Source organism: Nomascus leucogenys, chromosome 17 (assembly GCF_006542625.1).
Source record: "Nomascus leucogenys isolate Asia chromosome 17, Asia_NLE_v1, whole genome shotgun sequence".
Lineage (NCBI taxonomy): Eukaryota > Metazoa > Chordata > Mammalia > Primates > Hylobatidae > Nomascus > Nomascus leucogenys.
In genome coordinates this window covers 25,186,158-25,208,999 of record NC_044397.1, presented here as the reverse complement: position 1 = coordinate 25,208,999, position 22,842 = coordinate 25,186,158, and the positions used below count along the sequence as shown (strand labels likewise).

The following is a 22,842-nucleotide window of genomic DNA, read 5'->3' as shown; positions in this document are numbered from 1 at the left end:
CGTCTTTGTTAGAGATAAATGCAAGGGATTGCACAGACTGTACCCTCAGTTTATGAGGAGATGGAATCACAGAGGTGGTTACTCTAAACCTGAAGGCCTTGCTTCCTAGACTGGCTGGGCTGCCCTTGAATAGATGGGCCTACTGTTGTCTAAAGACTACTCACGGAGAGCCGTAATAGATTTCCATTAAAGTGTTGTTTGAATTACTTTCCTTTTTATTTAAAGACTCATTTATATCACTGGCAGAATATTGTACAGAAAGACTATTTCTTACTTTGAGATCAAGGTTTGTCTATCCCTTTTTCTCCTATGCTCTAAAAGTATCAGTATTTGAACAAAAAGTGGATGTATAAATTCCTAGTGGTGTTTTGGGTTTGGTTTTGTGGTGTCTGAGCAGAGCTTGTTTATGCTCTAGAACATAACGGCAGGTACCCACTTATCACTGAACACCTGTTATTCATTGTGAATCTTATGAAAAATCCCATTAAGCTGCTTCTCCTTTTGTTCTAGCCTTTGCCCTTATTTAGAAGCCATTCTCACTTGTGACTCATAAATGAAAGCAGAACACTCTCTCTTCAGAATAAGCTGTATTGTAGAATTCCAGATTAAACCTAGGGGAAAATCCATTTTTCTGAAAATTTATGTAGAGTGGAATTTCTCTTAAAAATGTAAGATTTTTTTGTCAAAACTCTGTATTTCTTTAACTTCATCATGTGTTGACTCTGGAACCTAATAGAGGTGGTTAGAAGAGTAATGTAAATGTATGCTATATAAATGCTTCACTAGTTTACAAAAACCCAGCCTTGTAAGTAGCCATTGATTTGTTCAATAAATGTTGATTGGCATCATCCATGTGCCAGGTATTATTCTAATCACTCATCTGTTCCCCAGGGAAAGTCATGACTTATGTTACTTGTAGGGAAGATTCACTGATTTATTTGACCTCTAATTTCCAGAGCTAGCTGAGTCCCTGCAGGATGCCTAGTTTGGGAGGCAGTGAATTGGGGAAAGCTTTCTGATCTGCTTTGGGGAGCCCTGAGCTGTTCTTGCTGTATACTGACTTAGGGAGGGATATGTGGAGGTTGGGCTCTAGCAATTTGTTCTAAAATAATCCCCAAGGCTAAGTATAAACTCTGTCGGTGTCTGCCCCACCTCTCGCCTAACCTTCTTCCCCTACTGGAACCACTGTCACTAACCAGGTAAGATACCAAACACTCCAGTCTTTTCCACTACACAGATACCCCTCAGGTTTTATGTGGCCATGACTATAACCTGTTAAAGCTGCTTTTAATTTTTCTGTTGTCCCAATTTCACGTATATAAAAATGTTTTACATAGGAATATTACTACATGGGACAGTAAGGATTTGGGGGAAAATGTGTGTGCATTTGGGAGAGGGTATTCACCAGAAAGTCATCTGATGATACTGTTTAGGTAGTCACTCCATAATTCTCTTAAGGAAGATGACATGTTAAGCTCTCTCGGAAAGGGCTGGACTATTTGTCGCAAAGAAAACACATAGACTGGCCGGGCGCGGTGGCTCAGCCTGTAATCCCAGCACTTTGGGAGGCTGAGCTGGGTGGATCATGAGGTCAGGAGATCGAGACCATCCTGGCCAACAGGGTGAAACCCCGTCTCTACTAAAAATACAAAAATTAGCTGGGTGTGGTGGCGTGTGCCTGTAATCCCAGCTACTCGGGAGGCTTAGACACGAGAATCGCTTGAACTCAGGAGGTGAAGGTTGCAGTGAGCTGAGATTGTGCCATTCCACTCCAGCCTGGCTGACAGAGTGAAACTCCATCTCAAAACAAAACAAAAAAGATGGACTGTTAGGAAATGATGTTCTGTTTCCACAGATGAGCTAACACCACGTTCTCTCCTATTCTGGTTTTTAGAAGCTGAAACACACTGAGAGTGACAAGCTTCAGGTCCAGATCCAGGCTTACCTGGACAATGTTTTTGATGTAGGAGCTCTACTGGAAGATGCTGAAACTAAGAATGCTGCCTTGGAGAGGGTGGAAGAACTGGAAGAAAACATTTCTCATGTAACTACATCTCAGAAAAGGAAAAATTGCTTACATTTCAGCTGGTTGCAAAGCAGAATTAATGTCAGCTTTTATGGTGGTAAATTAAGGGATTTGGAATATAGGAATGGGCCATACCCTGCAAGAGAGAGCTATCAGAAGCTGTTCTGTGTTTTTTCCAAAAGGCAGATGTGTTATGTAAAATGAGATAGAATCTGTTGCTTTGCTTTAGCTCACTTAACTGCTCAGTTTCTGCTGAGGTGCATTTCCTGGCAGTCTTGGTTACAGGCTCAGGCAGAGTGGGGGTGTTTGATGATTGGCATTATGTAAATGATTAGAGGGAAATGAAATATGAGGATTTGGCCTGAGGTGAAGAGGTATCTTCTTATCAACTATGTCCACACAAGCCCATGGACAGGATTAGCTGGTGCCTCTGTGATGCATGTCTGAACATTCCTGTCTTAGGGTACTCAAATTCTAAATAGAGTCATTTCAACAATAGGCATTTTCAAGGACATCGGTGTGCTTTCTCATATATCCTTGTCTTTGAAGAATGTCCTCAGTATCGTTGTCAGCTCTATCACAGGACAGGGTCTCATTTTTCTTTGAGGGATTTTTCTTGCCGTAGACTGATTCGAACATGACTCTAAGGGCCTTTAGAGGTTATTTATTCATTCATTAACCACATATTTCGGTAGTAAAAGAATTAACAGAAAAATAGTGCTTCTCAAAAACCCAAGCATTATGAAGACCAAATTCTTTTGGTGAGTCTGGTGGGCACTTTCCTTGATTATGAAATGAAGTGTCTCCTTTTGGAGGATTATTATTTTCTCCTTTGAACAGTTCATTTATTTCTCTCCACGTTTTTTAAAGAGTACTGCATATGCTCAATTTCCTTCACCTTTCCCCATCACTGTGAAAATGGGTCTCTTCGTGGCTGTGGGTAAGCCAAGTTGGTGAGCCAAAAACCCTCCCTTTAAAAGTGCTCCTGTGACCCAGCTGGCATCTGCTTAAAAAGAGAATTTTACAGGCCCAGTATATCTTCCCTTAGAAGATTTGTGTTATATGTTGAACCCAATCAGTGTAAATCTCCACTCTTCCTCCTCACCTTGCCTCCCTGGTTTTCTTTACTTGTAATGAATTTAAAGGAGATGTTAGAAATCAGAAGTTGCTCAGTGTTAGAGCCCTATGTGAAAAGCAGTTGTTTAACACATGGCTCACCCTGTCTTTCTCCTGAAGCCTCAGCCAACATTGCATGACCATACTTATGTGTCCACTTTTGTAGCAGGCAATCTATTTGAATGGCCTCCCCCAAATAACTTTTATTATTATTATTTTTGTGAGGTTTTTTTTTTTTGAGATGGAGTCTTACTCTGTCACCCAGGCTGGAGTGCAGTGGCACGATCTTGGTTCGCTGCAACCTCCGCATCCTGGGCTCAAGCAATTCTCCTGCCTCAGCCTCCCTAGTAGCTGGGATTACAGGTGTACTCCACCACACCTGGCTAATTTTTGTATTTTTTAGTAGAGATGGGGTTTCACCATGTTGGCCAGGCTGGTCTCAAACTCCTGACCTCAGGTGATCCACCCACCTCGGCCTCCCAAAGTGCTGAGATTACAGGCGTGGCAACCAACTTTTATTATTTGCATAGCTTGGGTCGAACCAAGCAGTAGTTGTTTTTCAACTGGCTACCTAGATTGAAAGAACCAAGTTTACTATGTTACCAATTTTCAAAAGCTTTAGCCTGATGGCCCTTTCTTGGCACGGAGTGGGGGATGGAGGTGGACTTTCCCTCCTCTTTCTCCTTACCATCCTCTACCCTTGCTAGCCCCTGCAGAAATGGAGGGAGGCACACTGTGTATGTTGAACACTAAGGAGCGGACATGTGGGTCTTATTAAGAATCATGTCTAAGTTATCAATTCCTGGTAGAAACAAATATGTATTCAGAACCATATTATAAACATTACCATTTCCAGAAAACAACTTGCAGAGCACATGCAGGGCCCTGGCCCCTAATGATCTTGGAGCTGCACTTTCTAAGAACTGAGGGCTGATCAAGATGATCCTGTATTGTGACAGCTTTCTTTCCAAAATTTTACAGTTATCTGAAAAACTGCAAGACACAGAGAATGAAGCCATGTCCAAGATTGTGGAACTGGAAAAGCAACTCATGCAGAGGAACAAGGAGCTGGATGTCGTTCGGGTAAGTATAATAATGACAGCTGCCGAGATGGGCATGGTAGGGAACGTACTCCAGCTTTCATCCAGTGGAGTGCAGAGTACGTTCATTTCAGAGGAATGCATTGATGCAGCATATTTATTGGAAACCTTTGAGAGGTGATGCTCAGATGAAAACTACACATGGTTGGCATATGTATACACACGTGTGTGCAATCAGATACTGGGGGTTCAGTATTTCCTTATCACAGATTTTGGAAGCAACAATGTTTTCCCATCTGGAGGAGGCTGAGTTAATTCTGTGGAACACCCATTTGGTTGGAAATAAAAACACAGCATGGATTTAATTCATGCCACTTATTTATTTTTATTAGGACTTGAGCTTCTTTGTATTTTTTTGCTTTGCTTCCACTCAAAACCAGATTTGGTAGTTGCTGTGGAAACAGTGAAATACAACACAGGCTAGGCTTAATGGCATTCACCAAAAAAAAGGGGGGATGTGCAAAGCAAAACCAATCCATTTTACTATCAGCTAATCCAGCTATTTTATTTGGCCTTAGTATTGTTTACCTTCTGTGCCAGGTATTTATGGAGTGCCATCCCTGTGCTTGGAATTGTGCTGAACATAAGAACACCAAAATGCCTGGAGAGCTTTAAGGCAAATGGCTTGCCTTTACACCACTGCTAATGAAATGGCACCTTTTATGTGATGGTTATCGTGTCTGTGTGTGTCTGATATCCTGACATGTCCTACAGTTCAGTCCAGGAAATTTATTTTCTGGCACGCCTTCGAGACACAGTTGTAGCATATGGACTCAATTCAACTTCAGACTCTTAGATTATTAGTAATAGACAGGGTGTGAAGAATGTTTCCCTGCTTGCTGGAGGTTTGTGGTGAGAGATCGCTTGTACAAGGCCCAGCAAGGAAGTTCAGTTCCATAAAACCCTTTCACTAGAACCTCTATGGGCCTCCCTTATAAAAGGAATCAGGACAGCCTTTGAATTGAAAATTGTAACTTCTTTGTTTTCTGCTAAAAACCTAGACATAAATAAGTAATTAGTGAAGGGAAGCTTTGGCCTGTTTTGTTAACTGCATTACCGATGGGAAAATGTTACAACAATGGCTATCCTGAGCTTGGTCAAGGGAGCGTTGTGAGGGCCAGAGAAAGCCATTCAGGAACAGTCAGCCCCTGGTTACTCATGAGTAGATTATTCCATTCTCTGCAGATTTTTAATCCCAGTCTCGTTTGTATCCAAGTCTGATTTAGGGCCCTTTTGTCTATTGTTAGCTGATATGTGTATCTAAGAGTTACAAATGAATGTTAAAATAAAAGGAAGGAAAACATGCACCACCAGAACACCCTCAAGAGATTCCAGAGTCAGCATTCAGGGTCATTTCTGCTCTGTTTCTTTCCACCTGCAGGGAAAATTGAGTTAGCTGCATTTATTAAATGGAAAGAACTTCATTACCAACAACAATAGCTAGAATAAATTACATGCATTACTAGCATACAACTAATAATTAATGGGACCTTATAGGTTCTGGCTGAGTTCCAAAGAATTCCCATTTATATGAGTATCTTTTTTTCTCTTTATCCTCAGTTTGCCAATCTGATGCAACTAAGTATGAATGTTATGTGAAGATAAACTCTTGACCTTGGACTTTATTGCAGGAAATCTACAAAGATGCAAATACTCAAGTTCACACATTAAGAAAAATGGTCAAAGAAAAAGAAGAAGCAATTCAAAGACAGTCTACCCTGGAAAAAAAGATTCATGAACTAGAGAAACAAGGGACCATTAAAATTCAGAAGAAAGGGGATGGGGATATCGCCATCCTGCCAGTTGTGGCTTCTGGCACATTGTCCATGGGGTCAGAAGTGGTAGCAGGTAACTCTGTGGGACCCACAACGGGGGCCGCTTCCTCAGGACCCTTGCCCCCTCCTCCACCACCACTGCCTCCCTCATCAGACACACCTGAAACAGGTAAGAAGCCTTGGCAGGAGGACTGAGGAAGTTTCGGAATATTTGTATTTCTTCTTTTGCCAACTGTCCACTTCTGTCCTTTGTCCGTTTTCGTTGGCATGTTCTTTAAGAATTGGTTTTCTTGAGTAGTTCTTAATTACGTTTTGAGATTAAAATTATAAATCCTCATTTCACATATGTTGAAATATTTTTCCCATTTGTCAATGGGAAAAACAGTCCTTTGTCCTTTTAAGTGTGTTGTTTTCAGATGGCTTTATATGCACATGGCTTATTGCAGGAAAGCCATTCCCCTATTTTCAAAGTCCATCTGTTTCTTTTTTCTTTGCTAGTGCAAAATGGTCCAGTAACACCACCTATGCCACCGCCGCCGCCGCCACCCCCTCCTCCACCTCCTCCTCCCCCACCGCCCCCTCCTCCTCCTCCTCCTCCTCCTCTCCCAGGCCCTGCAGCTGAGACTGTACCAGCTCCTCCCTTAGCACCTCCCCTTCCCTCTGCACCTCCGCTGCCTGGAACATCTTCACCCACAGTGGTTTTCAACTCAGGATTAGCAGGTAAGAGCACAGAATTCAAACCCAGGTACTCATATCAGAAATGCTGTCTTATCTCGGAGAGTTGAAGCTATTCTTTCAAAGTCCAGGTCTCTTACAATGATGTGTATCTCTTCCTAGTATAAGAAATTCCTGCAGATGTAGCCAATAGAGGGGACGTCATCGTGCATGGGAGGCACTTTGCTCTGAGTAGTCTTTGTCACAACCACACCCCACAATGGGAGGATCTGATCTCCTACACCATCTTCCTGCCTTCCACTGGCCGAGAATGGAAGAGAGACAAGCTACCTGCTTGAGGATCAGTGCATTTTTGTGGGTTCAGCAGATACTTTCTGGACACCCGTAGTATTCAAAGCTCAGTATTAGGCACAGACATTGAGTGCTTCTGGATCTTTTTTTTTTAAATGGTATTTATGATGTCATCTATAAAAGGGAAACATGCTTTTATGTGTAATTGCCTGATGTAGGCTTCCAGGCATGTCTTCTGAGCATTTGAGAACATCAGAATTTGCTAGAGTGGATTTAAACTTCAAGGAGGAAGTGCTGCCAACAGCCATATTATCATGCCTTAAAATGCTGCCAAATAATTCATGTCCTCTTGCCAACCAGAAGATAGAAAACAGCATCCTCACCTCACCAGAAATAAAACGGGAGGTAGGGGTTACAGCAGGAGGAAGAGTCACTCTAATGCCTTGAAATCTAAGCTCTTTGTTTTGACTCACGGAAACAAAGATGATGCTACCAGCCATTTTCCCAGTCCTGAAGTGTTCCCTGGCATCTGGAATTGCTCTGAGCTTTGCCATCCCTGTGACATGGGGTAATTCTGCCTCCTCATTTACTTCAGCCTGTTCGTGAGGTCTCTTATTTGCAATAAAGAACTACCACTCTAATAGCCTCCATTTCCAAGGCCGTGATAGTTCTCAGAGCCTTTTGCCCAAAGTCTAAAAGCCAGTCTTAGCTGTAAAGATTTCCCAATCTCCATCCCTTCCAGGCTCCCATCTGCAGCTGTGCCAGCTGGTCATTGGGACTCATTCATCCCAATGACTGGAGCCCTTTTGGATGCCCCAGAGTCACCTAGAATAAATTCACTCCACATCAAATCCATGGTTTTACTTCCACCCTGACTTCTATATAAAACTGTCAGGGAAACAAACAAGATTCCAGTTCACAGTAAGGTCCACAGTAAATCGGTGACTTATTTCTACCCTTCAAGATCTTCCCCATCTACCACTTTCTTCTAGAACTTTTATTACTTCTGAAGGAGAAAAGTTGGAGGAGAGTCATCGTGGAACTGATGGACTATGGAATATAAACAGACAAACAAGAAACCTCATATCAAGCCCTGGGAATGTGTTCCATCACCAGGCTGTTGTCAGTAACTGGGTGTGGAAACCCATTATCGTCCCGTGCACCTGGCCACCCTGATTAGGCACTCTTGGTAGCCCCCAAGGCGCACTTGCTGTGAGACGTGTCTGCTGTGGTGTCTCATTTGGGGCTGCTTCCTTTGTCTCTGACAAACGCTGATGTGTGATTTAGCACCCACTTCCACACACCTGAGCACTAACATAGACCTCAGAACCGCCTTAGCTGAGTGAGAACCCAGAGGCTGAGATGTGTCCAGAGCTTCCTTCTGAGGGGCCATGTCCTGTGTGATTGACCTATTTATTAATTGTTTTGCTTGGGCTCTTCCCACTACTTGATTTTAAAAATGTGTTGGCTCTGTCAATTGCCTCAATATTTTAAGGTGTAGAGCTCTGTGCTTGGCTGTTAACCAACTGCTTTTAGGGTTTGCTATACTTGGAAGTGGTCCCTGTTGTGGCTCATGCAATTTAGAGGGCTGTAGGTGGAAATAGAGGAACTCCTTATTTCCATAAGTGTCCACTAAATGATTGTGAGGGATGTCTTGGAAGCATTATAAGATCCTTATGAGTCTTTGATAGCTCGAGATCAGGCAATTTCTACAAGGCCTTTAATCTCTCTTTATTATTCATCCTTATTTAGACTGTTAATACTTAGTGATTGAAGCCCATTTGGTGAGATGTTTTGCTAATGTGTTCAGTAACACTCTCTCTCACTCTGGAACCAAGAGGCCAGACAGAATCAGGATGCCCAGTAGAATGAAGAGACAGAGCTGAGCTAATATTCTGAAGCCTCCTGAGAAGTCAGAAACCTATGACATCACTTGGCCTCTGGATCCACAGGCAACATGAGGGTCTTATCTCTTCAATGGGCAGGTGTGTTCTTGGAGACCAAGACAGAAGACCAAGAAGAGAGCCCCATAGTTTATCTAGTTGAGAGTTTTCTTTGTATTTTATAGAGAAAATATTAGTAGTGTGAAATATACATTTGAAGAATAAGGCTTCCTTCCTCAAGTCTGTGATAGAACAACCTGGCTCCCTTTCCCTGGGTAGGTCACCTGAGACAGGCTGCTGAGCAGGTGGAACCTTTACCGTCTGTCTAGGAGGATGTGCTTGGATCCTCACAATGCGAATTTGGACTTTGGTTGATTGTTTTTCATGTAAAAATTATTCCTATCCTGTGGAATGCCTAGTATAGTTCAGTATTGCTGTTTGGTACCACTACGATGAAATAATTTTTTTCTTCCCTCTTCTAAAAAGGATAATTTTTAAAATGAAATAGTTGAGTCTCGGAGGCAGGCCTGAATGGAAATGAATTTTTGGCTCTGTGCTGCCTCGTGAAATGTGTCCAAGAAGCATGAAATTCTATGCTGAGTGCGTGAACCGCTGAGTGTGTGAACTGCTGAGCCACTTGACTCTAACCATATCTAATTTTTTTTTTTGTATTTTCTCTGTTCTTTCTGCTTCCACAAAAGATGGGCCAATCAAGCTTTTCTGTAGGTTGCTCCTCACTGAGTGTGTTGAGTATTTGCCATGTGTTTCTGTTGGTCACACTGTGCCTTGACATCTGTCCACTCCATTTTGCTTTGATCCATTGCATTTTGACTTTGTGTCTGCGGGAAGTCTTGGTAGTGGCTGATGATGATTCCAGGTTTGCCCATGCATTCTAGTTGAGCCTACATAAGAGACTATTGTCCTTGAAGCAGACATCCTGGATTCACATGCCCTCTTCCATTCCCTCTGAGAAAAGGTTTTTTTTTTCTTCTTCTTCTTTTAATTTTTATATTTGTATCTGAGGCTTCAACTCTAAGAACAAAAAAAAGGTACCAGGTGCCCCTTTTCCATTCCCTCCCTCATGCTGGTCTCTGGCCCACTCCAGGGAGCACTCACCTGCCTTTAGCCCGAACCATGGGGACACAGTGTGTCCAGTGGTCACCTGTGTGCCTTCCTCCTCTTCCCACTCCCACCCTGGTTAAAGCCAGGAAAACCGTTCCAAGGAGGAGAACTTTCTTGCCTGTGTTCTGATCTCAGGCTTATTCCTGACCTTGCTAAATAGAAGGGTGGTTGCAAATGGCAAACTTCTAGCGAGCGTCATGCGCCTACCATGTCTGTAGGAGGAAGGTAGGAAGCCGTTGGCACCAACCTGTCACCTCAGGTTATGAAAAGACTCCTCTGCAGCCCTTCTGCTGCTCCCCAGATCCCCAACATTGCCGAAGTGCTAGAGGCAATGCTGGGACAAGTGCTGGAGGAAAGTCTGTTCCTTTGTCTCATCGAGAACATCCATTTTCCTGGGTAGCGTAGACAAAATGCTGTATGGCGAGGAATCTGACACTGTGGGGTAGTGGGGACAAAGGTGTCATGTTTGGTGATGGAGAGGCCTGGTTTGGCTAAAGCTGTGTCTGTTTTTCTGCATGCTTTTGTGTGGATTTATCAGATGACATTCCTGCTGTTTAAATGGCCTTTGTAACTCTGGAGGAATGAGAGGCACTGTCTGTCTCAGTTAACGCCAACTGAGGCAGGCAGGCAGGCAGGCAGCCAGCTACAAGCTTAGTCGTGTGTTGCTTTTATTTTGTTCTGCACTGAAGTGCTGAGTTCTTCTCCCTGTCTTGCTAATAATGACAAACAGTGAAGCTCCAAAGTAGTGTGGTGGGCTACCCAGGACAGACTGACGAAGCTGAATGTATATGGCTAAATGGTTTGGGAAGACTTCTTTATGATATATGATAGATAAATATAATTTTAAATGGATTACCTTTTTTGGCATATTCCCTCAGAGTGAGAGGAGTTGGCACTCCCCACAGTCCCTTAAAGATACATCCCATTCTCTCTATTAAGAGGTTTTCAGTATTTTTAATGAGTGTATTGATACCTCCTAGTCAAACACAGCTGAATCCTGGGAAGAACTTGCTTTTCAAAAAGAAGGGCAAGGGACTGTGGCCATTTCTGAGTGTGAGAATCCATACAATTCCTTCCTTCCTCCCTCCCTCCCTCCCTCCCTTCCTTCCTCCCTTCCTCCCTTCCTCCCTTCCTCCCTCTTTTTTGAGATGGAGTCTCGCTCTTATTGCCCAGGCTAGAGTGCAGTGGCGTGATCTCGGTGCACTGCAACCTCTGCCTCCTGGGTTTAAGCGATGCTCCTGTCTCAGCCTTCCGAGTAGCTGGGATTATAGGTGCACACCACCACAACTGGCTAATTTTTGTATTTTTAGTAGAGACGAGGGTTTCACCATGTTGGCCAGGCTGGTCTTGAACTCCTGACCTCAGATGATCCACCCGCCTTGGCCTCCCAAAGTGCTAGGACTTTGAGCCACCATGCCCAGCAATTTCTTTTCCTTTTTTTCCCCCTTTTATTTATTTTTAAGACAGAGTCTTGCTCTGTATGTACCCCCTTTTTTGTTCTGTTGTCTTAAACATTTTCTTAGGCTGGGCAAGATGGCTCACGCCTGTAATCCCAGCACTCTGGGAGGCCGAGTGGGGAAGCTCGCTTGAGTCCAGGAGTTTGAGACCAGCCTGGGCAACATGTGAAACTCTGCCTCTACAAAAAATATAAAAACTAGCCAGGCATGGTGGCACACATCTGTGGTTCCAGCTACTTGGAGGCTGAGGTGGGAGGATTGCCCGAGCCTGGGAGGTCAAGGCTGCAGTGAGCCATGATTGCGCCACTGCACTGCAGCCTGGGTGACAGAGCAAGACCTCAAAAACCTATTTTCTCATTTAGGCCATTCATGTCCCTTAGTCTGCTTGAAATAACCCAGCAGCCAATATATCTTCATTATTGGAATCACCCACAGGAAGGTCTTGCCTGGTGGAAAGTCAGCCTTCATGACGTTGTACTCCTGGTAGTCTAGTCAGCCACTATCTGCAGTCCCTGATCATCTTCTGAGGTTTGTTTGTAAACATGTGGTCTGCAACTAAGAATTTAGGATATACAAATATGGCAAGTTTTTGCCCTCTCTGCTATCTAATAACATTGAGTAATAATCTTTGCCCTCCAACACTTTTTATTTGTCCCAACCATTGTCCTAATATTGTAACTGTAATGCAGCAAATTAGTTGCCTGAGTTAAAAGAAAAAAAAAAAATCAACCCTTGGCCCTTAGATGGCTTTTAATACAATGATGTGTTAGTCAACCAAATGATGACCTCAAATGGCTCTGGCCAAGGCCATGTGTGTTGTTTTCCAGGTTTAAAAACCTACTTGCGCGCCTCTTGCCAACCTTCCTCCAGTGTTAAAGTGTCATCTGCAAGACTGTTGTCTGATTGTTCCTGAGGGTCGTAGGCTTTTGGTGGGATCTTAATTCCATTCTCTTTGACGTCTTTAGCTGTGAAAATTAAGAAGCCAATCAAGACGAAGTTCAGAATGCCAGTGTTTAACTGGGTTGCTCTGAAGCCCAATCAGATCAATGGCACAGTCTTCAATGAAATTGATGATGAGCGAATTCTGGAGGTATTTTTCTCATTGGTTAGAAACTAGAGGTGCACTCTGTGCAGCAAAGCCAACATGGGTGTTCTGTTAACCTGGAAGTGTCAGAGATAAAGTACTAGTGTTTTAAGTCCCTTGATGTAAAGAAGAAACAGATATGTAATATTGGAGAATAACATTTGACACGGTTTTGTAAGGTGGCTCTAAAACTGTGTTTAAAGAGTTATGTTAAATTGGCATAAATGCTTTTGAGCATCTTCAGTGTATGCCACAGAATATAGATCTGACATAATAATTCCTTCCTTTAATTGAGAGAAAGACATAAAAACTTTTGGACTGTAAGTGAATAAGAACTCAATTATCACACTCACTGCCTTATTTGATGGATAATTTTAATCTGTGGCAGCTGTCTATGCAAGCTAATTATTGAAAAGCAATTGAATTAGTGGGTTAGAATCGGTAGTCTACTTGGAGTCTCACCTTGTTGCGAGACTTTTTTTTATTTTTCAATTATTATTTTTTGAGACGGAGTCTCACTCTGTCACCCAGGCTGGAATGCAGTGGTGCAATCTCAGCTCACTGCAACCTCTTCCTCCTAGGTTCAAGCAATTCTCTGGCTTAGCCTCCCAAGTAGCTGGGATTACAGGCACACACTACCATGTCTGGCTATTCTTTGTATTTTTAGTAGAGAGCGCGTTTCACCATGTTGGCCAGGCTGGTCTCAAACTCCTGACCTTAAGTGATCCACCCGCCTTGGCCTCCCAAAGTGCTGGGATTACAGGCATAAGCCACCACATCCGACCTATGTTCACTTTTGTATATGTGCCAGAAGTTGTACTATAACAAAAGCAAGAAAAATAGAGCAAGCCATGGCCAAAGACAAGTACTTAATAGAAAAAGTAACGTTTTTGCTTAAGAAACCAACTGGTGGCTTCCGGACTTCATTTTTAAATATAATCCAATTTTCCATGGTCATTCCTCTCTACCTTAGGATTTAAATGTGGATGAATTTGAGGAAATATTCAAGACAAAAGCCCAAGGTCCTGCCATTGATCTTTCTTCAAGCAAACAGAAGATACCACAGAAGGGATCAAACAAAGTGACATTACTAGAAGCAAACAGGGCCAAAAATCTTGCCATAACTTTAAGGAAAGCTGGAAAGACTGCTGATGAAATATGTAAAGCTATTCATGTGTAAGTTCAGGAAAATTATATTCTAGTTAGTTTATGATAAAATGAAAATGAGAAAGTTATGAATTAGTAGATGACAAATATTTCAATAGTGAGACAAGACCTAAGATAAAAGCTGGAGCAATTTTTGATATCCACACTTGAGAGATCTGAACTCTGTGTGTGCTACTTCAAAGTTGAATATGATGCCAACACGAAAGAGGTGGACCAGAAATCACCCTGGGGAGTGTTGTATTAGAACGAGTAACTAATTGTTTTAGAAGAATAACATCTGGATTGTGACATCATTTATTATCTGGGTCTACTCTCTTATGCGGGCCTCCAGCAATGCTTACATAAAAGGAAAGTTGAGCTGAGTGTGGCAGATGTTAAGAAAAGGTAGAAAATGTCAGTTTTCTCTGGAGTATCTGGATTTTATCCAGATTTGTTGAATACAAATTTGATGGCATTTGTGGAATGATACAGTTCAATGCCAGATGCAAATATGATACAGATGCATATTTTAATTTGTAACAACAGGAATGTGAATTGTTTTGCTTTTAATACTTTCAGGACATGTTAAACAAAGTTCATTTTTTACCTTGAACTGCATAGAAGGCATTGGTTTTAATTCTCTATTAGAAGAATCCTTCTGTTCTTCTTGTGGCCATGGTGACTTTCAAATGTGATGAAGACATTATTCAATGTTTTAGGAACTAATTATTTATAAATTGATTATCTTGTACATTTTGGTTAGAGGCTTAGAGGTGTAAATGACCCTGAGAAATCCTTTGTTCCAATTTTGTGTCCTCAACCAGGGTCATAATCTAGTAGTCCAGTGCCTCCTACAGTCTGTTCTGATTTCTGACATTGAATCCTGAAGTGCAGCCTGGCTTTAAATCTTTATGTATCTTGTTTGTCATGATGATTAAGTGTAATTCTATTATTTAGCTGAACAAAGATTATCCAGAGAATAATAGAGAATAGAGATTGTAACAAATACTTCGTTTGTTCAAATTAAGCATATATCCAAAAAGAACTTCAAGGAATGTATGCACTTAACCTAAAACATTCAGATAATACAGGCATTTGCATGCATTTTTTTCCGAAGAAGAAAAAATACTACCAGACTATTGGTTTAATTGACATATTTTACATAATTCACCAGATATTCTGTAATAATGTGTACAGTGTTAATCTCCTGAATTAGCTGTACTTCACAATGCCTGTCAACTATGTCTTTGAACCACGAAACCATCAGATGCTTTGGCCTTGGTTCTACCTCTTCCTATTTTCATTTACTCCTGATTCTAGAGTAAATGAAGCTCTAGGTACTAGAGCTATGCCAGTACCCTAAAAACTGAGGATGGCAGTTGTGACAAGGTCCAGGTTTTCAGGAAGAACCAGTTAAGTTACCTGAGGCATAGTCAAGAACCAGCACCAGGGTGGGACTTCACAGGACAACTGGAGAAATCTTAGACTTGTTGATTTAGTATTTGATGAGCTGTACCAGATGGATGATGGATGGATGAACCTGAAAAGATGGATGAACTTGAAAAGGAGGTAGGACATTTTTCTCTCTAATGCTGATCTCTCCACATCTGTCTTTAGATTTGACTTGAAGACACTGCCTGTAGACTTTGTGGAATGCTTGATGCGGTTCCTGCCAACTGAGAATGAAGTGAAAGTGCTTCGGCTCTACGAGCGGGAAAGGAAGCCTCTGGAAAACTTGTCAGATGAAGATCGGTTCATGATGCAGTTTAGTAAAATCGAGAGGCTCATGCAGAAGATGACCATCATGGCTTTCATTGGGAACTTTGCTGAAAGCATTCAGATGCTGACTCCTGTGAGTGGACTGACTCTGGCAGGGGAGGGGGTCCAAAGAAATGTGGAATCATTATTTTTTAAAGTCTGTCCCAGAATTGCACTCAGTGTGATGGGTTCTAAAGACTCCTTCCCAGAACTTTCTAAATTGCATTTTTATTTCAGCCATCTTTTCCACATTATGTATGCAAAGTAAATTTGAAAAATGGGGAATGTTCATATTCCATATTGCTATTCTTCCGAAAGAATGCCATTTTTTTGTGTCTACAGATGTTCTCTAGATTTCAAAAGGACAGAGGACAAAGAAACTTGGTTCTTTTCTCAAACGTGGTTCCTCTCTGAAGATACTAGTCTTCTGGTGGGGTTGGCAAGACTGAAAATAAGACTTTCATTTCTAAAAATGTTGCCCCGTCTTTAGTGAGCAGACTTACAAGCTGTTGCTGAAAGCTTTATATTTACCATAAGAGTTTTCTTTCTTGGAAGTTTGTTATAGTACACTGTGGTGATATAGACATAATAGCCAACCGTCTCTCATTCCTTTGTGTTAATCTGGTGGAGATTTATGAATATCATAAACTTCAGTTCTCTCCCAATTCTGTTTCTAAATAAACTTTGTTACTGATTATAGTAGTCAGTTCTTTCCCAATTCTGTTTCTAAATAAATTTGTTGGTTTCTGCTTATAGTAGTGTGTCTGTTGAAAACATGTTCTGAGAACTTCTGGAGGGTGTTATATTCCCCTCCCTTGTTTTTCATTTTTGATGCCTCCTCCATTGATTTAAAAATATTGATTGTATGACATGATTAGAGGTGGTGGGCAGGAAATTGAGTTCTACCAGAAGAAGCTGTGGACTCTTAACTCTGAGTCCTAGTGGTTATGGATTGGTTACAGATTTTGTGATAAGCAAGTGCCTATGTTACTTGCTATTGTGAACAGTTTCAGTAAAGACCGTGCATGTAACAATATTACCTGAGACCTAGCAAGACAATTAAATTTGTTATACTTAGAAAAAGTAGACTCTCATCATGAAGACTATATGCTCTAAATGCAGGCCTGTTTTCTTCTGTGTTAATATTTACTTGCCAATTAGTTTCCCATTTTTAACACATCTTTTTTTCCCCTTTTTCTTTCTTTGATTGGAATCTAGCAACTACATGCGATTATAGCAGCATCTGTCTCTATAAAGTCGTCCCAAAAACTCAAGAAAATTCTGGAGGCAAGTGCAGTTTTTCTTGTAGGTATGAAGGGCTACTTCAGCTGCGTTCAGTGCCTGATGTGCTGTACTGATGGGCTTCTGTTTTCACCTTCTCTTTTGCAGATCATCTTAGCCCTTGGAAACTACATGAATAGCAGTAAAAGAGGAGCAGTTTATGGATTTAAACTTCAGAGTTTAGATCTGGTGAGTGGACTAAAAGAAATCTGAGAGCTGTTTGAAGGACAGATGGCTGGCAGAGATGAAGTTAGGGTGGTGGGGGATGTTTTGATGAATATTTTCTGCCATGGGAGGATCAACTGGTACTAATTTTCTGGAACACCATTTGACAGAGAGCACATAAAACCTATAATTACTCATACCTTTTGACTCAGTACTTCCATTTCTAGGAATTTTTTCTCAAGTGTCTGAATTTTGAATGCTGTATTTTATTTATAATTGCAAATTAACAATCTAAAGGTCTAACTGTGGAAATGATTAAATGTGCTGTAAGACTAGTTAATACAGTGAACTATTATTCTTCCACCGTTAACATACTGATGAAGAGTGTTCCAAGAAAGATTTGTGTTTAGAAAAGAAAGAAGGGTATGCTTTGCATGTACAGTTGAATTTCCGCTAAGTAAACTATGTGGGGAGAAAGACTGAATGGAAATAGGTTAAAATATTAGCAGAGGTTGGATGGAATCAGGGAATTTTTTCAAACTGCTTTTTGTAAGTACTTTTCTATATTTTAAATTTTTGTTGTTGTTGTTGCATGCAAGGTGCTCTAATTTTCAGAGTCACTTAACTAATGTGAACAAGACTATAGAAAATCCTCCGTGGACTCCCTCCAGGCTGTGCAGGCCTAACGTGATTGCCACATGAGAAGGCTGGGCAGTGGGTTGAGTCCCCAGACCAGGGAGCTAGTTATTTAATAAGGAGTGTCCAGTCAGTTCTGGCCTCTAGCAGATCATGATCAGTTAAGCATGTCTGTTTCAGGTCTTCACAGGCTAGGAAATAAGGGAGGGGCTAAGCTAAATGTAAAAACTGGAGCATAGGAGTCCTGCTGTGTAGGAAGCACCTGCATGCACCTGCTGGCTCTACATGCCCATTTCTCCTCCGGCTCTTCACTTTGAAGAGCACTAAAATTAGAGCCGTCCTGCTTTTAAGGCAAGGAAGGTGGGATAGCAGATGCAGGGCTGGGAGAGTTCATGTAAGTCCAGTAATCAGTGTCCCCCTTATCCAAGGGGGCTGTGATCCAAGACCCCCAGTGGATGCCTGAAACCTCAGATAGTACTGAATCCTATATATACACTGTTTTTTTCCTAGAGATGCATATCTGTTACAAAGTTGAATTTATAAATTAGGCACAGTGAGAGATTCACAATAACTAAAAAATAAAATAGGCCAGGCATGGTGGCTCAGACCTGTAACCCCAGCACTTTGGGAGGCTGAGGCAGGCGAATCACCTGAGGTCAGGAGTTTGAGAGCAGCCTGGCCAACATGGCGAAACCCTGTCTCTACTAAAAATAGAAAAATTAGCTGGGCTAATTTTTGGTAGTGGGCACCTGTAATCCCAGCTACTCGGGAGGCTAAGGCAGAAGAATCACTTGAACCCGGGAGGCGGAGGTTGTAAGTGAGCCAAGACTATGCCACTGCACCCTGGGCGACAGAGCGAGAATCCATCTCAAAAAAAAAAAAAAAAAAAATAAATAAATAAATAAATAAATAAAGTAGTTAAATAAAACAGGTTACTTGAACACAAACACTGCAATAGGCGGCAGTTGACCTGATAACCCAGATGGCTACTAAGTGACTAATGGCAGGTAATGTTTACAGCGTGGATCCACTTGACAAAGGGGTGATTTTCGGTCTAGAGGGGGTGGGAATGGCACGTGCGAGGTTTTATCATGCTGCTCAGAGTGGTGCGCAATTGAAATCTGATGAATTGTTTATTTCCTTTTTTTTTTTTTTTTTTTGAGACGGAGTCTCGCTCTGTCGCCCAGGCTGGAGTGCAGTGGCGCAATCTTGGCTCACTGCAAGCTCCGCCTCCCGGGTTCATGCCATTCTCCTGCCTCAGCCTCTCCGAGTAGCTGGGACTACAGGCGCCCGCCACTACGCCCGGCTAATTTTTTTGTATTTTTAGTAGAGACGGGGTTTCACCACGGTCTCGATCCTCCTGACCTCGTGATCCGCCCGCCTCGGCCTCCCAAAGTGCTGGGATTACAAGCGTGAGCCAATTTCTGTAATTTTCCACTTAGTATTTTTGGATACCTGAAACCTGTGGGTTTCCTGAAACCATGGGAAGTAAACCTGTGGGTAAATAGGAACTACTGTAGAGCAAAGCTGTGAACCATTCTTAGGTGCTTAGAGTCATCCCTATAGTTAAGTATGTACCCTGGCTGGAAAGTCCTCAAGCCAGTTAAGCATCAGTGGACTGGTTCACTAAGGAACAAATGGAATCCTGACCCTCCTCTGGGAATGCTCCAGCCTGTTGGGCGACTGTTACTCAGTTAATGACTCCGGGTGGGAAATCGTCATCTGAGGGGTAGGTCTCATGTTACCCTTTACTCTTGTACCTAACCCATGTTCCCTTTTGTTTTCAGCTCTTAGACACAAAGTCAACAGACAGAAAGCAAACACTGTTGCACTATATATCCAATGTGGTGAAAGAAAAATATCACCAAGTGTCCCTGTTTTATAATGAGCTTCATTATGTGGAAAAAGCTGCTGCAGGTACTTGATTTCAGCTATTACCGTTCGTCTTGGGTATTTAATGCCTTTAATTGTGGTGAAGCCATTCCCTGCTTAAACACTTTTCAGAACCCATTTAAAAAGCCAAGGCTAAAAGTCAGACACACTGAGCTGGAACACATCGGCCGTGGTGTTGTCCACCCCTGAGAGCAGAAGAGAACGTGGGTGTAAAGGTGATCTCTGTGTCCTTTCTGTAAGATACAGGCCACTGAGCGTCATGTCCCTTCCCTCTTTTATTCACTGCCCTTTTTATTCTGCTGCTGTTGTATGAAATGTGAGAATGAGACTCTGAGAATCATCACCCAACAAACACTTTTAATTTGATTTTGTGCCATTCTACTTGCTCAAGTGTGGTAGTTGTAAACATTTTGCCTTTGCCTGGACACTAGTTAAATTATCAGCACATCTTGGTTGCTACTTTGCTAAGAAAGGTATAAATTTTCTCATTTAAATCATCTGTGACTCTAAGATAGCTGGGATATACAAGGTAATAGTATCTCCATTATTATAGGTAAGAAAATTGAGATTTTTCGAGGTTAAATGTCTTGCCCAAAGTCACATGAGTAGAAAGTGATAGAAACAGGACTAGAAACCTGGTCTTACTTCTCATGAAGTGTATCATCCAATGTACCATGTTCCCTCAAAAGCATATTTGATTAGAAAAAGGAATGATACACAGATTGACCTTACAGTCATTTATAGGCTGTGATTCTCAAATTGTGATATCAAACTGTAAGCAGCCAGTGTTTATTATAAATTCAGATTCCTGTGGGGTACCTCAGGCGTCTCGAATTTTGGAGGGTGAGGCCTTCTCTAACTGAGCCAGGGTAAATGGCTGCTGCTTCTGTGTTCTCACTAAAGAACACTCTGTTCTACCCTCTCGTGCAAGATTTCTCATATTGTATTACAACAATTTGCATGTCCATTGCAATCTGTGCACTTTTTTTTTTTTTTTAGACAGGGTCTTGCTCTATGGCCCATGCTACAGCGCAGTGACATGATCACAGCTCACTGCAGTCCTGACCTCCCAGGCTGAAACGATCCTCCCACCTCAGCCTCCTGAGGAGCTTGGACCACAGGCACACACCACTATGCCCAGCTAATTTTTAAAATTTTTGTGGAGATGGGGTCTCCCTATGTTGCCTAGGCTGGTCTTGAATTCCTGGGTTCAAGTGATCCTCTCGCCTCAGCCTCCTAAAGTGCCGGGAGTACAGGTGTGAGTTACCATGCCTGGCCAATCTGTGCACTTCATAAGGATATCAGGTTTTATTTATCTTTCTTTCTCTCAGCCCCTGAAAATTGGATGTTGGAAATAAATGAATGAACAAGTGAACAAATGAATGAATGAGATGATGCACTGTTACGGGGATAAATGCTGCAGAAGCTGTGTTGGAGACTGAGAGGCAGATGGAGATGACTCTGACTATGAAGAACTATATGACGCAGGCTGGATAGACCTAGAGCGAGTTTGGGGCTCACTTAGACAGTAGGCAGAATTTCTGTTCTGACCAAGTGATTTTCCTCCTTTTAAGTTTCCCTTTGCCTAAATTAGTTCTTACACCTCACAATTCTAATTAAGAAAAATGTTAAAAAGCTATTATAATTTCTACCTGACCAATGGGTACTACTTCATTTTGTTTGGTCCAAATGGTGGCATTTGAAAAACATTGGTGGGGAAAATGGGAGACTGGGTTGCTCCCTGGCAGAACTGTTCTTTCTGTTTGCTCTCTGGTGCCCAGGTTGCCTGACACAGATTCTCTACGCCTTCACTCATGTATTCACTCACTCCTTCATTTATCCAGTGAACACCTTTGAGTGCCCTCCATGTACTTGGCACTATCATAAGTATTAGAGAATCAAGGATGATAAGACAGTGTGAGTCTACTGAGGGAAAAACCTACTGCACTGTTTTAGTAGGTTGGTGCAAAAGCAGTTGTGACTTTGGACCATGAATTATCAATCATTATAACTAGGCTCAAACATATTTTTATTATGGCTGGGTGCGGTAGCTCATGTAATCCTAGCACTTTGGGAGGCTGAGGTGGGCGGATCACTTGAGGTCAGGAGTTTGAGACCAGCCTGGCCAACACGGTGAAACCCTGTCTCTACTAAAAATACAAAAATTAGCTGAGCATGGTGGCACATGCCTGTAATCACAGCTACTTGGGAGGCTGAGGCAGGAGAATTGCTTGAACCCGGGAGGCAGAGGTTGCAGTGAGCTGAGACTGCACCACTTCACTCCAGCCTGGGCGAAAAGAGTGAGACTCCATCTCAAAAACAAACGAACAAAATACATCTTTAGTAATCAAAATAGGAACCATTAAGATCAACACATTTTTGCCAATGAGATATGTTTGTTTATTCCTGTAGTGAAAAAAATCCGTGCTTCTAGATTCAACAACTCTTGGAAAGCATTTTCCGCATCCTGCTGGTTGTGGAAGCATTTTCCCTGCAAAAAGTTGTCGAGATGCTTGAAAAAGTGGTAGTCGGTTGGCAAGAGGGCAGGTGAATATGGCAGATGAGGCAAAGCTTCGTAGCCCAATTTGTTCAACTTTTCAAGCGTTGGTTGTGCAATGTGCAGTTGGGTGTTGTTGTGGAGAACTGGACCCTTTCTGTTGACCAATGCTAGCTACAGGCGTTGCTGTTTGGGGTGCATCTCATTGATTTGCTGAGCATACTTCTCAGATGTAATGGTTTTGCTGGGATTCAGAAAGCTGTAGTGGATCAGACCAGCAGCAGACCACCAAATGGTGACCATGACCTTTTTTTGGTGCAAGTTTGGCTTTGGGAAGTGCTTTGGAGCTTCTTCTTGGTCCAACCACTGAGCTGGTCATTGCTGATTCTCATATAAAATCCATTTTTTGTTGCATGTCATAATCCGATTGAGAAATGGTTTGTTGTTGTGTAGAAGAGGAGAAGCAACGATTGAAAGCAACGATTTTTAAAAAAGTTTTCTCTCAGCTTATAAGGCACCACTTACCAAGCTTTTTCACCTTTCAAATTTGCCTTAAAAGACTGTAGAATGGTTGATGTTGAGTTCTTCAGCAACTTCTTGTGTGGTTCCAAGAGGATCAGCTTCGATGATTGCTCTCAGTTGGTGGTTGTCAACTTCTGATGGCCGGCCACTAAGCTCTTCATCTTCAAGGCTCTCGTGTCCTTTGCAAAACTTCTTGAACCACCAAATGCATTGCCAAATGCATTGTTGATGTTGCGAGTTGTCCTCACTGCTTTACAACCCGTTTTGAGCTCAAATAAGAAAATCGCTTGAATTTGCTTTTTGTCTAACGTCATTTCCGTAGTCTAAAATACATACAAACAGCAAGTAATACGTCATTAGCAAAAAAAGTGAGAAGCGTGCATTAAAATGATGTATAACCACATTAAGAATGTAT

General features: G+C 42.0%; 1 protein-coding gene across 10 annotated transcripts in view; it reads left to right on the top strand.

Moving 5' to 3' along the window:
* The window catches only part of FMNL2 (formin like 2), a 315,819-nt gene that overhangs the window by 278,325 nt on the left and 14,652 nt on the right, over nucleotides 1-22,842 (top strand). For 6 of the 10 annotated variants that reach the window (XR_004026384.1, XM_030796000.1, XM_030796005.1 and 3 more), the window contains exons 12-22: nucleotides 1,895-2,044; nucleotides 4,124-4,225; nucleotides 5,874-6,186; nucleotides 6,516-6,737; nucleotides 9,568-9,588; nucleotides 12,411-12,535; nucleotides 13,503-13,705; nucleotides 15,293-15,527; nucleotides 16,652-16,720; nucleotides 16,823-16,903; nucleotides 19,303-19,432. Coding sequence is in view for 9 of the 10 variants with exons in the window: in XM_030796000.1 (XP_030651860.1) it covers nucleotides 1,895-2,044; nucleotides 4,124-4,225; nucleotides 5,874-6,186; nucleotides 6,516-6,737; nucleotides 9,568-9,588; nucleotides 12,411-12,535; nucleotides 13,503-13,705; nucleotides 15,293-15,527; nucleotides 16,652-16,720; nucleotides 16,823-16,903; nucleotides 19,303-19,432 (1,651 nt within the window). In the remaining variant the exon portion in view is untranslated. The remainder of the gene's footprint in view (nucleotides 1-1,894; nucleotides 2,045-4,123; nucleotides 4,226-5,873; nucleotides 6,187-6,515; nucleotides 6,738-9,567; nucleotides 9,589-12,410; nucleotides 12,536-13,502; nucleotides 13,706-15,292; nucleotides 15,528-16,651; nucleotides 16,721-16,822; nucleotides 16,904-19,302; nucleotides 19,433-22,842) is intronic. The other 4 variants (XM_030796004.1, XM_030796008.1, XM_030796006.1 and 1 more) reach the window with 1 other exon arrangement.